The sequence below is a fragment of the Rhinichthys klamathensis genome, unplaced genomic scaffold (genome assembly GCF_029890125.1).
Source record: "Rhinichthys klamathensis goyatoka isolate OS25496 unplaced genomic scaffold, OSU_Roscu_1.1 h1tg000149l_1, whole genome shotgun sequence".
Lineage (NCBI taxonomy): Eukaryota > Metazoa > Chordata > Actinopteri > Cypriniformes > Leuciscidae > Rhinichthys > Rhinichthys klamathensis.
Genome location: NW_026606684.1, coordinates 1,093,657 through 1,112,009, shown reverse-complemented (window position 1 = coordinate 1,112,009; position 18,353 = coordinate 1,093,657). Strand labels below are relative to the sequence as shown.

The 18,353-nt window shown below is 45.4% G+C and overlaps 1 protein-coding gene across 1 annotated transcript; it reads left to right on the top strand.

Moving 5' to 3' along the window:
* Positions 1-1,840: 1,840 nt before the first annotated feature.
* Positions 1,841-3,695, top strand: LOC130090681 (uncharacterized). The gene is made up of 2 exons (XM_056258186.1): positions 1,841-3,248; positions 3,349-3,695. The coding sequence occupies exons 1-2, from the start codon at positions 2,129-2,131 to the stop codon at positions 3,594-3,596; spliced, it is 1,368 nt and encodes a 455-aa protein (XP_056114161.1). The 5' UTR covers positions 1,841-2,128; the 3' UTR covers positions 3,597-3,695.
* Positions 3,696-18,353: the final 14,658 nt, after the last annotated feature.

The following is an 18,353-nucleotide window of genomic DNA, read 5'->3' as shown; positions in this document are numbered from 1 at the left end:
TCCCCTCCCTCCGACCCGTTACCTAAAACCTGCCTACATAACACGTACTACGTGCGCGTGGCCACACATGAGAGGACAACAAACAAACATGTCGACTGCACCGGCCGCTGCTGTGCCATTCATCGTAAGCTTTGGGTTTAAAAACTTCAAACAAGACGGGCCAAATAAAAGAAGCGCTCAATGCAAAATATGCGGTATCTGCGCGCGTGCACCTCATGGTGTTCCATGAGGGAGAGAGAGCGCCAGAGGTATGGGTGAACGAGAGAGAGAGAGAGACGTGCGAGAGGTAGTGCGGCGCGAATGCGCTATGGCGCTCTGCATTGCAATCAAATACGATTTTAAATAGGCTTAGTAAAAATAAAATAAAAAATCGAAAATCAATGTGTGGCGGTCAGCCAGTGTTGATATTGTGGCGGGCCGCCACAAATATATGAACGTATGAGGAACCATGTATTTCACATCATTTGGTTCCAATAGTGTTTTGCATTTAGCTACACTGTGATGTTTTGCACTGTCAATTTTAGTGCTGTGAGGTAGGCTATAACATTTTCTATATTTGGTCTTATGGCTCCAGCTCCACAGAGCCAGCACAAGGAGCCAAGGCCTTTAATTATAATTCAGCAACAGACATGAGAGTCCTTTTTCTTCAGAACCTCAATTTTTACAGATGCAGATATTAACTTAAAAGTAAAGCATTCTTGGTGTTTTTGTCATGTTGAAATAGCCTGTTTACACTGATTATATACCTAAATCAAAGCTGATACTGTTTGCTAATAGATAAAGGAGTCATAATAACATACATGCTTTGAATTCCTTATATATAGCTATGAAGTGTTCTAAGCAGCCTGGATGGGTCGCTGTACGTGATGCAACACTTATTATAACCACAAGAGACTTGAGACTTGACTTGGACTCTAGTTCAGAGACTTGAGACTTGACTTGGACTCTAGCTCAAAGACTTGAGACTTGACTTGGACTCTAGTTCAGAGACTCGTGAGCATCTCTGCCTGACACTGAGATTACTAAGAGGAAGTACACCTTCAAGTACCAGGTGCAACAAGGAGGCCAAAGACTTGCTGTTTGTAAACTCACATTTATGTCAGTCTTTCAACTGACCAACAGTCGCCTACAGGCAAGTTTTATATAGCCTAGCCTTTTCCGTTTGTTAACTTTTTATTACATGCATGATTTTAATTAGATACATTGTCCATAACATATTTATTTAAAGTTACTTATCTTTGAAAAGGTTATTCAAGAAAAGTTAGGCAGTCAGTCTGAGGGAACAGAGCAGGTAGCTAAAGTCAGGTCTCCATTAGAGGACTTCAGAGGAAAACATAAGAACAGGTAAGTAAAAAAAAACAAATCTTGAAGGACATCATGCTCTCGTCCTGTTAGTTTTTAAAGCTGCACCATTGTCACACCTACAACATTCCCTGGTTTAATGGTGCACTGGACGCTGGCATTATAGAGCGTTGGGTGCCTTGCCACCCTATAATGCCAGTGTGCACATACCGTAATGGTTAGGATTCAGCTCACTGTTGTTGCCCAGTCAGGAAACATATTTTTGCACTTTGAAATCGATATCAGAGATAAAGTGCTATGCAAATGTAATGTATGATTATTCTTTGTGTCATTACAACATGTGGATCTTAAAGGGATACTTCAGCTCTGGAAAGATTAATGTGTATTTAAAATGGGTCATTTATGTAGTAGAAATGTGAAATTATTTTTGAATGGAGCCTTCTAAAAGCCAGAAAATGTATTTTTGATTTATGGGGATGAAAGACAACAACTCCCAGATTGCAATGCTAAAACGCACACATCAATCAATCACATGTTCAGCATCCATGTAAACACTACATTCAGATTCACAAATCGGAATAAATTCAGTTAGATTGAAACAAAAGGTGTGCATGTAAACAATGACAATTTTTGCGTCATCGGAGGATTTTTTCCAGACAAAAAATACATAAATCTCTCATCTCAGGGGGATATGAGGGAGAAAAGCATGGTAATTCGAAAATACTAAAAAGAATTCGGTTTTCTAATGATACAAAGCTTAATGCTAAATCCTGAAGTATCCCTTTAATGACTGTATGTGAAAAACAAAATCCTATAGTTTAGAGGAATGTTTATAATTATACATTTATGGTCACAGAAACAATGCAATTGTGCAAAACAGACCAGCATAGTTTATTATATTTCCCTTGTTCATGAGTTGTGGTGTTTATTTTTTAGGCCTCATAGCATTCATCCTGCAGTGAGAGAGGGGATAAGAGAGCATATCTTGAGCTTCCCACGCCAACCGAACCACTACTCACGGATGAAGGGAGATGTGGAGAGGGAGTACCTGAGCCCTGATTTAAACCTGCTCCACATGTTCCGCCTGTACAAGGAAAACAATCCAACATCCACTGCAAAGTTCTGGCTCTATAGGGACATCTTCAAGCAGCAGAACCTCAGTTTTGGGCAGCCAAGAAGTGACACTTGTGCGAAATGTGACGCCCTGTTTTTAAAATTAACAGCTGCTACAACAGAAGGAGAAAGGTTGAAGATCGCAGCCGAGAGTGAGCTTCACCACCGGAAAGCTGAAAAAGCGTACACCCAGTTGCAGGCTGACACAGAGTGGGCCAAAGCCAATGATGACTGCCATGTCATTTGTATCGACATGCAGGGGGTAGTGTTCACGCCAAACCTGACACACTCCAACGTGTACTATCAACGGCAGCTGGCCAACTACAACCTCTGTATCCAGGAGATGGGCACTGACGATCCTCCTACAATGTGCCTCTGGCATGAGGGCATCGCTCACAGAGGTTCCATCGAGGTGGCAAGCTGCCTTTTGAAGTGGGCAGAAACATCTTTTGCTCCCCTAGTCCAGGCAAAGGAACGGAAGCTCGTCATCTATAGTGACCGATGCTGTGGGCAGAACAACAACTGGCGAGTCCTAAACCTCATGGCCCTGCTCGTATCTAGAGGGTACTTCAGTCAGATAGAGCAGAAGCTCATGGTGTCTGGTCACTCCTTCCTTCCCTGTGACCGTTCCTTTGCCACGCTGGACAAGAGGCGTAAGGTGTCCACACTCCACACCCCCAGCGATGTCGCCGAGATGATCCGTGGAGCCAGGCAGCAGCATCCATTCAAAGTCATTGAGATTAAATGTCCGGACTTCAGGCAGCTCCCTGATGCAACATTAAAGCGTCCACCTGGCTTGCTAATCACATCCATGATGTGGTTGAAAGTGACAGGTAAAAAACAAAAGAGTAGGTCTTCTGAGATTAACAGTGTTGGGGATATGTGCGTGAAAGAAGAATCTTTATTGAATTTCTTGTTGAATCATGATTTCAGCTGCTGATCCATGGTGTGTCCACACAAAAGGGAGCCACAGCCTCTACGAGGGATGGAAGACCTGGCTGATCACCAAACAGAGGAAGAATCAACCACCTCCAGCTCCCTTGTTCTCCACCACGTATGCTCGTGCTTATGAGGACCCTCTGCCCGTCAAGAAGGAGAAGCACCGGGATCTTATGAAAATGCTAGCCTACATGCCAGCGGAGGCCCAAGCATTTTATGGGGCATTAGAATGCGAAGAGTAGCCTGGTATGTGTAGGTCATGTGCAGGGTAAGGTGGGGTATATTGTGTATATTGTGTAAAATTAATCATAATAGTAGTTGTAGTTTATCTTGTATGCCTTATATTATGTTGTATAATAGGAATACACTCACCGGCCACTTTATTAGGTACACCTGACCAACTGCTCGTTAACACTTAATTTCTAAGCAGCCAATCACATGGCGGCAACTCAGTGCATTTAGGCATGTAGACATGGTCAAGACAATCTCCTGCAGTTCAAACCGAGCATCAGTATGGGGAAGAAAGTTGATTTGAGTGACTTTGAACGTGGCATGATTGTTGGTGCCAGAAGGGCTGGTCTGAGCATTTCAGAAACTGCTAATCTACTGGGATTTTCACGCACAACCATCTCTAGGGTTTACAGAGAATGGTCCGAAAAAGAAAAACATCCAGTGAGCGGCAGTTCTGTGGGCGGAAATGCCTTGTTGATGCCAGAGGTCAGAGGAGAATGGCCAGACTGGTTCGAGCTGATAGAAGGGCAACAGTGACTGAAATAACCACTCGTTACAACCGAGGTATGCAGCAAAGCATTTGTGAAGCCACAACACGCACAACCTTGAGGCGGATGGGCTACAACAGCAGAAGACTCCACCGGGTACCACTCATCTCCACTACAAATAGGAAAAAGAGGCTACAATTTGCAAGAGCTCACCAAAATTGAACAGTTGAAGACTGGAAAAATGTTGCCTGGTCTGATGAGTCTCGATTTCTGTTGAGACATTCAGATGTTAGAGTCAGAATTTGGCGTAAACAGAATGAGAACATGGAACCATCATGCCTTGTTACCACTGTGCAGGCTGGTGGTGGTGGTGTAATGGTGTGGGGGATGTTTTCCTGGCACACTTTAGGCCCCTTAGTGCCAATTGGGCATCGTTTAAATGCCACGGCCTACCTGAGCATTGTTTCTGACCATGTCCATCCCTTTATGGCCACCATGTACCCATCCTCTGATGGCTACTTCCACCATGTCACAAAGCTCTAATCATTTCAAATTGGTTTCTTGAACATGACAATGAGTTCACTGGACTAAAATGGCCTCCACAGTCACCAGATCTCAACCCAATAGAGCATCTTTGGGATGTGGTGGAACGGGAGATTCGCATCATGGATGTGCAGCCGACAAATCTGCGGCAACTGTGTGATGCCATCATGTCAATATGGACCAAACTCCCTGAGGAATGCTTCCAGCACCTTGTTGAATCTATGCCACGAAGAATTGAGGCAGTTCTGAAGGCAAAAGGGGGTCCAACCTGTTACTAGCATGGGGTACCTAATAAAGTGGCCGGTGAGTGTATATAGTTATTTATTTAGTAAATGAATGAATGGGGTGATTTATGAAATGTATTATAAAATGGTAAACTAGCATATGGAACCATAGCAAGGAATGATGATGATGTATGTCTGTATTGTAAATATGTATTGTTTACAGTTATTACTGTTGTTTATTGTTTGTATGTATTGTTGATTGTATGTACGGTTTATTGTTTGTACTGACGTTTATTTTCTGTACTATAAGTAGGCCTATGTATTGTTCATTGTTCGTACTGTATTGTCTGTGTTTTTGTTCTGTGATTTATGTTGGTAAAAAAATAAAAGAAATTGAAAGAAAGAAATGTTTAATATTTTCTTTAAGGTTCTGTTACTGTATTAAAACTAAGATAAAGGAATCAAATCTCCAGTGGTTTAAGTGATATGATGAATTGGACTTATACTGTTATTCCACATTAACTGGACTTATATTGTTCTTCCACATTCCAGAAATGTAAATTACTCTAACTTTTTATTTTTAAGATTGATACTAAAAAATCTTATCTCATTAGAATTGTGAAACTTTTGTTGTCTATCTTCAAGTAAAAAAATAAAATAAAATATAATATTCAGAGTCCAAATAAAAAAAATGTTATTATTCAAAATTTGAAAATATGGACTTATATGGTTCTTCGTCTCAAGCCCTCAATTTAACCCTTAAAAATGAGAAATGCCATTAATCTTTAAGAAGACAGTAACATTGCAACCAGTGCAATACAAAGGTCAAATGTTGGCCAGAAAAGTATAAGCTAGAAAAGAATTGTGTTCACAATAATTGAGAATCTAATTATGCGAATTAATGAACGGGTTACTCCTTCAATTTCATTGCAGGAGAATTTCCAACACCATTTGAAGGTTATTCAACCTTTCATTTATTGAAGCTTCAGTCAAGCAGCATAGGTTTACTCAAACGTTACTCAAAACATCATATGACTCTTGTGTGCTGACCTGCATTAAACCAGGTTGTGGGGAGGCAGAGTTCCTACAGCTGTATTCTCTGGAAACTCTCTTCAAAGAGCAATGCTGTTGTCAGAAGTGATTTCTTCTTGGAACCAGTTGGCAGCACAACGTTTCTCCAAAACCCTTCTGTAATCTCTCCAGCCTTTATCACAGATCAGAGAGGCAACCACACCTTTTGAAATGCTAATGAGAGAAAGGCTGCAAAAGCTCATTTGTCAGATCAGATGTAAACCATTACTTGTCTTAAAAGGGAGAGACAGCTGAAGAGGAAGGTTTGGAAAAGGTGACCCTCCAAGTTATTCACCAGAACAACTGGTATTTGACTGCTATGGTAATATTTCTTTTGAATATTAATAATGTTTATAACTAAATAATGAAAGAGCTTTGCAATATCTGGACTTAAAAAAAACAGTATCAGCATGAAAGAATTATGAGAGTATAAATATTTATTGCAAAGTTTGATATGCAAATTAGGTTGTCATCCAAATCACCTACACCAGGCATCCAGTTTCCTTAAAACTGCAGTCAGAGTGGTCATCTTTTCCTTCATTTCTGAGCAAACATCTGTTTGGATCCATTTCATACAGTCTTATGTTACTGTTCTGTGCTCTGATTACCGTAAAATAATGAAAAGTGGGCTTATTTGAATCACAAATGGTTGTGGATCAAGAATAATAAATATCCTATACACTGTATACATTTTTTTTAAAGGTTCCTGCCTTACATTAAGTACAATCAACTAGGCTGTACACTGTAAAAAAATATATGATCAATAAGTTATGACAACAAATGTTTCTACATTACTTACGTACTACATTACTCAAAGGTTTGAAGGGGTGGATTTTGAAATCCACTGCTGCTTCAATATATATCTAATGAGTGATTATAATCAAGGTATTAATCAATATTTGTCCTTCTAAATATCAAATGAGTTGAATGACTTCTCTAAGCTTATGCTATTTTACTTTGTTATAGAAGTTGCCAGTGTGATTGTAACGGTGGCTGTTTCAGAGGAACGAGAGTGGGATCCATATGCAGCAAACATTTATTCAAACAAACAAAAGTAAATCCAGGCAAAACTGATAAATGCAGACACGTGCAAGGAAGGCAAACAAAACTGACAACAAGCGCACACATGCCATCCATAAATATGGACTCGTTTTGTTTGAGAAAGGTCTTCAACATGTGTTAAAACATATAAGGATCATTGGAACCAATAGTTTAAGTGGCCATTTCTTAGCTAGTCTTTACTTTACTGTTAGATTAAAGTGTCCTCTCCTTGAGAGAAAGAACATGTTATCTTGATGTTGTGAGAAGACTCTCCTGTTTATAGTTAGAGCCTGGCCAAATCCAACCTTGAAGAAGCTGTGTGTCTGTGTGTGTGTGTTATATATACAGGTTGAGGAACAAGTGGCATTTTTGGAGATTGACCGACTTGTTTTCTTCGACATGATGGCGCCTGGAGACAGTCTTGTGACCTCGGAGGACACTCGTACCTAACTCAGGGTCCTGGTGGCAGTCGTATAGACTATGGAGATGTGCTACTGCCTATCAGTCCATGTGTGGAAAATTACTGTTTATCTAAGCAATGACGTAGCTTAGACCTTGGTGTAGGGTATAATTGCTGTGATCTTTTTAACTGGAAGTGGGGCGGCCTACAAACTCCTTGTGAGTCTTGAAGCTGACTTCTGCCTGATGAAACTGCAAACTATCTTCAGTAACAATTTTCTGTAATTTATTATAATTCTGACTCTTGTCTTAAATTAACTGCACTTCTAACTCCTGGGGCTCGTTCTTCGTACGTCGCTAACTCAGTTAGCTGGATTTGATTGTTGACGATTTGGCATGATCTTGGATCGTTTGGTTCTTCGAAGCTCATCCTAGACTTGCTGTCATAGCAACAGGTGCGCTAGCTTGAAGCCTGCTCGTGAGCAGGCTTATTTCATGTAAACAGGATTAGATCGCGGCTTTATAAGCGGAGGTGAAACGAGAAGTCTTTTAACGCAGTGCGATAGTGTACTTTTTGAGAGATATCATTTTTCTCATGACTCGTGAGGATGTCATTTACATCAATTATTTTTGGAAACGCACATTAATTGTTCGACTCGTCGGAGTCGGCCTTTAATAACAGCACAAACTGTGTGCATTGTCCTGATATTATTTGCGAGTGGCTCTTTTCCTTTAAACTATTGGAGATGCGGAGAACTTGATAAGTGCTGTCTGTCGTGTCATTCACAAAGTTTACCCTGGCGCTCAAGCAGTTTTTAGGGTGTTTTTTTTGTGGCATTTCCAAGCCAGTTTAGACCCAAGGTTGTAGGCTATAGCAGGGTGTTTTTTTTTTGCCAACGCAGGTATTATCATTTTTAATGAAGATCATGCAATCATGAACATGCCGATTAATATGACACAGATATGTCCCTCAGGCTTCACTAATGTGATTGGTCAATAGACTGCACACATGTTCCCATCAAGGCCTCTATGAAGGGGATTTTGTGAACAGAAAGGGGGATCACAATGTAAATGTGCAGCCAAGTTACTATTACAATTCTTAATATTCAAGATTAGTAATATTATATCAAATAAAAAAAAGGCAGTTGACAGACTAAAATCTCTAGATGGTGTGTGACTGTTCCATATCACAAATGTGGAAGCACAGAGATTCACATTTATGCACATTACTTGAACATGGTATCAATATCAAGCTCACTGTATTACATACACAGTTACAATGCAGCTCCAGGACAAGGTCACACAATGAAATGAACTTTGGCCAACTAAAGGGAAGATCCCCCCCCCCCCCCCCCCAATACTCTATTTTCTAGGGGCAGGGGGGCTTGGGTTAAACCTGTCAACACAAGCCTTATGCAACAAAAAATAAAAGGAAAAGTGTACATTGCCCACCTCTGTATAACTGCTTTGTGCAGACTCTTCTGTAGGCCTTTCTGTAGATGTGGAGTCCTGCAACACATATTGCATTCAGAAATAATAGGTACTCAAGTGTAAATTAAGTAAAGTTATTTGAAGATACTTTCTCCAAAAGACAGTCATCTGAGAGAGTTTCTTCACTGTCCTGTGCATTGGTGGGGAAATGGGCATTACAAAGTGTTGTACTTTCTTCCATTTTGATGTAAAGTTTGGAAAAGTCCACTTACTGCACATGGTTCAGCCACTTGGAACAGATAAATGTGTTGGTGTTTAAAACTGCACAAAAGAGGAAAACACAATTTCATTACAATGAAGTACACTGGGGGGAAATGTGATCAATAACTCATGGCAACATATTTTTTTACATTAACTAGGCTACATGTAGTTTCACACATGCACACTTTCACAAGTAAGCAATTCATCACTAGGCCTACTCAAGGTTTAACAGTTGATATGACTGGACCAGCCATTGGGATTATAGGCCTATAGTGCAGCAAAAAAATATTTTACAGTGTAAGATCATTTAAAGTTCATTTACCAGTAATGAAGGAGTTGCTGCTACTGGTCCCTGCTGTGTGTCTGAGGAAGAGCTGAACCCAGGACGGGTCGGTTCACATTCAACCCAAGGGCCAGCTCTTCTGCCGGGGTATAATGTGGGGGTGCAGGACCACCACCTGTTTGTTTTGTTTTTCTTTTCTTTTTTTTTCTCAGCCTTTTTCTTGGTTGCTTTTATAAACAAGCAAACATTTATTAACAGTGCCTTTTTAAAAGAGACTATAGTAGCCTTTAGTACAAATTACCATTATGTAGAATATTCTAGTACTTCACTTTTACTTGTTCCCATGTTCTAGTAGTGGGTGGTGACTGACATTACAATGGACAAAGTTATTAATTATTTAGAAATGATTCAAATAAAAAAATATATACTGTAATAAGTGATAAAAACATCTAACATGGTCACTACAAACTTAATTTGTCTGCTACTTTTTGCCAGCCCTCTCTCCTGGCTTTTGCACACTTTGAGGTGTTCCCTGGCGTTTTAATTATGTTTTCAAATTCTGCATATCCTTCAAGCAATAACTCTTGCTCTGCTGCGGTGAAAAACTGAGCGCGCTCTTTGGCCACGGTGAGCAGCCAATAGCAGCGTTGCTGATCAATGTTTCTACTATCGATACATATCCATTTTAAACCAGCGCATGAACGCGCAATTATCTCAGATAACTCAATCCAGCGATACTAATCATAAACAACAGGTGTGTTCGAAGAACCCAATAAGCCGGATCATGATTAGCACGATGATATCATCTTAGATGTCTCATTTGATCTCGGATGTTTTAAGCAACGTACGAAGAACGAGCCCCTGGTCTTAATTAATCATATCTGGTCCAGTTGGGTCTTTAACTGTAAATCCCCTAACAGGTTATACAAGATTAAACAAATTTTAAAGTCAGTTTAATATAATTTAAGTTGAAATTACTTAAGTTTCTTGTACTATTAAACTGAGTTTAAAAAAAAGAACTCAATCTTGTACTACTTGTAAAAAAAAAGGTTGAAAATTGCTTAACTATTCCTATAATATAGGCTAACTCTTCACCCAAACCTGTTGAAATCAGTAGATTTAAAGCCAAAGATTTTTCAACATTTGTTCGACTTCTGTGGTTCCCTTTCGTTGTCACTCCGAGTTCCGTCGGATGACGACGAATGGGGGTTTCGCTTAGAAAGCCTATCGACTTCGAGTATACAAAACGAGCCAATGGCAAGCAAATGCCATGGGTCTGCGGAATTTGCTGCTGATGAAATCATGTCTATCGCCGCGTCACAAGGTGAGCTGGAGTCCTTTGGAAGTGAGGGCTCGTCTATGTTGCCACTCTCGGGTGTGCAACATAGCGAGTCTGATCCAGAGTTGACAGCTATGCTTCCCGGGCCGCTACGAGTATCGGGCATGTGTGGATCACTCTGCCATGTCTCGAGCACTCAAGGCTGATGATTGGTTTTGGGGAGGCGAACCCAAATCCTTTCTACCCGGATGTGCATGAAGAGGTTATGAGATCGTGAGAGTCTCCTTTGACTTTTGCGACTGCTCAGCAGCCTCTTCCACCTTCTCTGCCCTCGTAGAGGCCGCGGCCATGGGTACACTGGGGTTCCCCCCGTGGAGTGTTCTGTGGCAGCACATCTGTGCCCCCACAGCGCCTCCACCTGGCGTGGCGACCCTAAGCACCCCTCCAATGCCTGTAGGTTTTTTGTCTACTCCGGTGGCAAAGACCTATAGAGCAGCGGACAGGCTGCCGTCTCACTGCATGTTATTGCCATCCTTCGGGGTGCTCAATGACATGCACGAGGGTAGGGCTGATTCAGGGCTCATCTAAGAGACTGCCTGCCGCCACCGACCTCGCTCTACGAGTGACGAAGGTGACCGCACGCTCCCTGTGTCAGGTGATGTCCACTTGTGTGGTCAGACATTTCTGGGTTAACCTGGTTGATATGCGTGAGGCTGAGTGAACCCGCTTCCTCAACTCCCCCATATCCCAGGCTGACCTTTTCGGCGGCGCGGTCGAGGACTCTGCCCAAAAGTTCTCGGCCGCCCAGAAGCAGACTGAGGCTACCAAACACGTTCTGACCCCGTGGCCAGCTGCTGCCGCCGGCTCAGACGCCTCAGTCAGCTTGCCGCCGAACGCGCCCTCCTGCGACTTTCGCCCCCTCCCGCCCGGCCCCAGCAGCTCCGGGCCGCGCCGTGGAGGTGGTCGCAGGAAAGCGCCCCAGCCCGTACCAGCCCCGCAGCCTGCCAAATGCCAGGGAAAGCGGCGCTCCGTTACGGGCAGCTCAGAGATGGGTTGCAGTTCTCCAGGAGGTGGTTGCAGGGCCACTCCTTTCCCCGGTGGAGGGCCGGGGGAGAACCTCTTTTTTCCAGAGAGCTGACTTCCCATCTCTAAGCACACAGAGTTCTCGGACGACACGGTGCGCCGCCCCCGGGCCGTGCACCCCTCGTCCTCCTCTGTCCCAGAGCCGGATGACAGTGCGCGCCGTCCCCGGACCGTGCCGCTCTCATCCTCCTCTGTCGCCAGACCCCTGGCAGAGTAGACCCCCGTGGAACGTGGTACGACTGTACCCTCACACCGGGCCGCTATGCCGTCCACGTCTGGGTCAGCCATACCGCCTCGCTGCTCCACCAACGGGAAGTCTGTGGTTCGCGTGACCCCGCTGGTACAGTCCTTGGGAGCCTGACTAGAGCTTCCCAACCTGTCCCGCTGGGTCGCACGAACGATCAGGCTCGGCTACGCGATTCAGTTCGCGCGGTCTCCTCCCCGCTTCAGAGGAGTCCGCTCCACTATGGTCGGTGGCAATGCCCCTATCATGAGAGCGGAGGTTGCCACCCTGCTGGCGAAGGGTGCGATCGAGACTGTCCCTCCTGCCGAAATGAGGACCGGCTTCTACAGCCCGTACTTCATTGTCCCGAAGAAAACCGGTGGGTTACGGCCAATCCTGGACCTGCGCGTTCTGAACCGCTCCCTTCACAGGCTGCCGTTCAAGATGCTTACCGCCAAACGCGTTTTCGAATGTGTGCGGCACCAGGATTGGTTTGCAGCGATCGACCTGAAGGACGCCTAGTTTCATGTCTACATTCTCCCTCGACACAGACCGTTCCTGCGGTTTGCTTTCGAGGGGCAGGCATATCAGTACGCAGTTCTCCCATTCGGGCTAGCCCTGTCTCCTCGCGTCTTCACGAAGGTCGCATCTGCATATGGCATCTGCAGCCGCGGCAATCCCGCTCGGATTGCTTCATATGAGACCGCTTCAGCTCTGGCTTCGCGACCGAGTCCCGAGGTGGGCATGGCAACACGGCACCCTCCGAGTACCAGTTACTCCGACCTGCCGTCAGACCTTCACCCCGTGGTCGAACCTCAGTTTTCTACGGGCCGGTGTGCCCCTGGAACGAGCTTCCCGGCATGTTGTGGTTACAACAGATGCCTCTGCCACGGGCTGGGGCGCCATGTGCAATGGACGTGCTGCCGCGGGCTCCTGGACAGGACCCCACCGCTTGTGGCACGTCAATTGCCTCGAGTTGCTGGCTGTACGTCTTGATCTGCGCCACTCCCGGGCCGTGCTCAAGAATCAACACGTACTAGTCCGATCAGACAATACCGCCACTGTAGCGTACATCAACCGTCAAGGTGATCTACACTCCTGCCGTATGTCGCAACTCGCCCGCCACCTCCTCTTATGGAGTCAGAAGCATCTGAGGTCGCTTCGTGCCATCTACATCCCCGGAGCCCTGAACTGTGGAGCCGACGAGCTCTCACGGCTTCAGCCCCTCCCGAGAGATTGGCGACTCCATCCCCAGTCGGTTCAGCTGATTTGGGACCAGTTCGGGGACGCACAGATAGATCTGTTTGCCTCTCACGACTCGACCCATTGCGCCCTGTATTATTCCCTGACCGAGGGCACGCTCGGCACGGATGCACTGGCGCACAGCTGGCCGCGGGGCCACAAATATGCGTTTCCCCCAGTGAGCCTTCTTGCGCAACTTCTGCGCAAGGTCAGGGAGGACGAGGAGCAGGTCACTCTGGTCGCGCGGTACTGGCCCACCCGGACCTGGTTCTCCGAACTCATACTCCTCGCGACAGCACCTCCTTGGCCGATTCCCCTGAGGAAGGACCTCCTTTCTCAGGGACGGGGCACCCTATGGCACCCTCGTCCCGATCTTTGGAACCTCCACGTGTGGCTCCTGGACGGGACGAGGCAGGTTTGAGTACCCTACCACCAGCGGTGGTGGCTACCATCACTTCCGCTAGAGCGTCGTCCACGAGACACGTCTATGCGTTGAAGTGGAACCTCTTCGTCAACTGGTGCTCTTCTCACCGAGAAGACCCCCGGAGATGTTCGATCAGTGTCATGCTTTCCTTTCTTCAAGAAGGATTGGAGCGAAGGCTGTCTCCCTCCACCCTCAAGGTCTATGTCGCCGCCATTGCCGCACATCATGACCCAATAGAAGGTAAGTCTGTGGGGAAGCATGACCTGATCGTCAGGTTCCTGAGAGGAGCGAGGAGACTGAATCCTCCTCGCTCTCCTCTCGTACCCTCTTGGGACCTCGCAGCTTAACTGCCCTGCGCAGCGCTCCCTTTGAGCCTTTGCAGTCGGTCGAGCTTACTTCCTATCAATGAAGACAGCGCTTCTGACTGCACTGGCCTCCATCAAGAGGGTAGGGGACCTGCACGCATTCTCCGTTGACGAAGCGTGCTTGGAATTCGGGCCGGGTTACTCTCACGTGATCCTGAGACCCCGGCCTGGATATGTGCCCAAGGTTCCTACCACTCCCTTCCGGGACCAGGTGGTGAACCTGCAAGCGCTGCCCCCGGAGGAGGCAGACCCAGCCTTGGCACTGCTCTGTCCAGTACGTGCTCTTCGCATCTATGTAGACAGAACGCAGTGTTTCAGGACCTCAGACCAGCTCTTTGTCTGTTATGGTGGGAAGCTGAAGGGAAAGGTTCTCTCCAAGCAGAGGTTGTCTCACTGGATAGTGGACGCCATTGCTTTGGCATACCAGCAGCAAGGTCGACCGTGCCCCCTTGGTGTGACCGCACACTCCACCCGGAGTGTCGCGTCCTCTTGGGCTTTAGCGCCGTTGGCGCCTCGCTAACAGACATCTGCAGAGCTGCAGGCTGGGTGACACCTAACACATTCGCCAGATTTTACAATCTCCGAGTGGAGCCAGTCTCCTCCCATGTACTGTCTTTTTCAAGCTAACATGGGACCCGTTAGGTGTCTTCGCTTGCTCGCCATTCCACTCCACGGACTGGATACGTGCGATATTTCCTCAGGTGAGCTTCCCCGAAAGCCCTGAGCTCCTCCAGCACTGCTGACGCTGGCGCCAGTGTCTATTGCCTGCGCGTCGGCTAGGTGCCTTCCGTGTGCATGGTACCTCCTCTGAGCTACCCCCACATGTGTATTTCCACTGTAAGCCTCTCTGAGCATGTGTCTTTCCCTCGGCAAGCCACCTTGCCACCCCTGGGGTTGAAATATTCCACCTGCGGCTGGACACCCCAGTGATTCCCCATATGCATCCCTCGGGTCATATGTGTATTCTTAAGTCCCCCCCCCCCCCCCCCCCTGGGTTGGCAGTAATTGCATACTTCCGTAAAATCTGGGATATGCTCCCCAGTGTACCTTGGTATTCCTGTGCTAAATAGGAGTCCTTCGTCCGTGCTAGTTCACGACAGGGATCTCAGATTTACGCAGGGCACTGGTAAACAGCTGAGAAGGTGGCGTGATAGACTGGTATCCCCATTCGTCGTCATCCGACGGAACTCGGAGTGACAACGAAAGGGAACGTCTCGGTTACGGATGTAACCCTCGTTCCCTGAGTAGGGAACGGAGACTTTCCGTCTGCCTGCCACTTCCGCTGTACCGCTGGAACAGCCGAGTTCAGTCTTGGCTCCTCAGCGAAGAAACATATCTGCATATTGCCGGCTTTCTCCTTTTATTCCCACGAGGTGGGGCGGAGTTGCGCCATGCAAATTCCGCAGACCCATGGCATTTGCTTGCCATTGGCTCGTTTTGTATACTCGAAGTCGATAGGCTTTCTAAGCGAAACCCCCATTCGTCATCATCCGACGGAACGTCTCCGTTCCCTACTCAGGGAACGAGGGTTACATCCGTAACCGAGACGTTTTATATCAACAATTTGTATATGTAATTTGTATTATCATTGTTAAACTAAGTCATGTTATACAAAACAGGAATCTCTTTATATAATCTATGCATCTAATTGTATTTTGTATCATGATTCTTTATTTTATTTATTATTTCATAATTATTTGTGTTTATGTGTATTTTTTGGCTTGCCTATGCATTCTAAGGTGAAATTATCTATGGTTTATGGGGTCAAACTGAAATGTCAGCAGTCAACTGTTGACAAATACAAGCATTATCTAATAACATCACATACAGGCACAACAACATCACTGATATAACATCCATAAACATCACGCAAATTGGACGTTGCAGAGTTATATTTTTGGATTCATCATACATGTTCTTATATGATTAATTGTGCAACATTACAGCCTGATTAAGTTGACTGTAACTGAGCAGAGGAGAGAGAGAGAATGCAAATCAGGTTTATAAATACTGGGCTAAAGCAAAATGATCTATTTCAACTGTGTTATTGTCTAATTTGTCATTCTTAGCTATTCGCTGTGGATGGTTATCTACCAGTGGATAACCTACATATTTTACCCTGCATAGCATGCAACAAAACCTTTCTAAGTCAGGGTTCTTCGATAATTATCTTTTCCAAGTCAGGATATGAGATTAGAGCTCCAGCGCCTCTAAAATTCAAGGGGAAGCTAATGAAATGTGGCCTTAGTACTGCAATGATAGTGTGCTGCACATTTTAAGCACTTAAGCAATAAATCATGTAACCAGGTCTGTAGAGGAACAGGCAAACTTCATGCTCAATCCTAAGTCATGCATGAGGAAGGAGAACAACGAGCGGTTTCTCGCTGCAGTCAGAACTGCTTTATTTCCGAGAGCCGTCTCTTTCCCAATCACATGTCACCCACCATCTGTCTGAGAATGGGTGTAGTGTTGAGTGGAGGTGCTGAAATACAGGTGGCTCTCTTCCTGCAGTAATGAAATGATGGACACACAGAAAATGACTCATTCAGGTCTGATGGTGCAGATGATTGAAGGTCTCGGAGGGGCAGTGGTTAACACTCCTCACGCCAGCATGCACCCCCTGTCTAACTATTTGCACACATTCTCCTCTAGGTCATGCTGAAGAACTGCCTGGCTGTTGTACGTGATGTGATGTGTGTTGAGAGGAAAATTGTGTTACAGGTCCTGTAACGTGATTTAAAATCATAAATTGAAGTAATAAGTCATCCATAGCTGCTCAATTGCCTTTCAGACATGGCAGTGGCGGTGAATTACCAAATGCTATCTGTTGCTGTTATTGAGTAACTCAGGCACATTTGTATTGACTGTGAACACATCTGTGTGATCTAGACGTAGAAAAAGATATAGATATATAGTCAAAAGATCTGAGGGACTAACAGAGTCTATTAGTCCCATTCCTATCACTACATAAGAATCCTGTGAAGTCCAACATTACACACTTACATTTTTCTGTTAAGATAATAAAAATATTAAGAATGACGAAATAAAAAGTAAAATAAATACATAAATATATATATTTTTTTAAACAACAAGATTAATTGTTGGCTTTATTTCCATAAAAAAAAACAAGAACAATGCAGTGTTTTCAAAAGCCTCTTTCTGCATTGGACCACCACCCTTCATATTGAATTTCGACATGAGGGAATTTTTGAAAACACTAAAATATAATACAAATTAAGGTGGTTAAAGGGACACTTCACCCATTTGCATTAAGCTTTGTATCGTTATAGAAACCCAGTCATATTTTTGAATGGTCGTGCACTGATTCGTGAGAGTCGGGACAAAACACGTTTAAAAAAAACTTTTTTTAAAAATACACACTATATCAATGTCACGATGTGGTTTTGTGTCCTGTCATGTTTAGTGGTTCCCTGTCTTGTCATTAGTTTTCCCAGGTGTTTCCCATTTTCCACGCCCCCTTCTTATGTGTCCCTGATTATTTAAGCCCTGTGTTTCAGCCTTGTCTTTGTGAGTTCTTGTTTAATGTTTACGTGTATGTTGGTTGTTCTTGTATCCTGTTCCCGAGTCCTGTATCCAAGTTTAGTTTGTTAAATAAAGCGTGTGCTGCATTTGGATCCTGCTTCATCTCTGCCTCAACCGCACCACGTTACAGAAGAACTCACCGCATCGTGATCCAGCAGCCATGCCTTTCTGGAGTCTCCGTCAAGAGAATCGCGCCATCGAGGAATATGTCGCAGAATTCCTTGAACTGGCACATCTCGCGCAAATGAGCACCCAGTGCTTGTTGATCTTCTTCCGCGGAGGATTATCGGAACCACTCCGGTCTCTGATGCCCGAACCTGATCCGCACGGGTCTTTAGAGTGGTATATCGACCTGGCCCTGTTGTGGAGCGGCTCTTCGTTTACCGTGGGCGTGGAGAAGCTGCGAGAGCCTGCGCTTCAAGTCAGCCCGGTCGTGCCCGCGCTCCACAAGCCTGCTATTCACGTCTGCCCAGTCGAGCCCGCGCTTCACTTCAGCCCTGCCGAGACCGCGCTCCACAAGCCTGCAATTCACGTCTGTCCAGTCGAACCCGCGCTTCACGTGACCCAAGTCGAGCCTGCTTTTCACGACATGCCTGAGCTTCTTCCCGCCGAGACCGACATGCCTGAGTTTCTGTCTTCCGAGCCCGCTACTAACGTCTGCCCAGTCGAACCCGCGGTTCACGAGTCAAGTGAGTCAAGTGAGTCAAGTGAGTCAAGTGAGTCGAGTGCTGAGTCAAGTGAGTCGAGTGCCGAGTCAAGTGAGTCGAGTGCCGAGTCAAGTGAGTCGAGTGCCGAGTCAAGTGAGTCGAGTGCCGTGTCGAGTGCCGTGTCAAGTGAGTCGAGTGCCGTGTCAAGTGAGTCGAGTGCC

Excerpts from the sequence above, each read along its gene's own strand:
- LOC130090681 (XM_056258186.1), top strand. The coding sequence starts at position 2,129 with ATGTTTATAATTATACATTTATGGTCACAGAAACAATGCAATTGTGCA. Across the intron at positions 3,249-3,348 it reads GATGTGGTTGAAAGTGACAG|CTGCTGATCCATGGTGTGTC; the intron begins GTAAAAAACAAA and ends TCATGATTTCAG.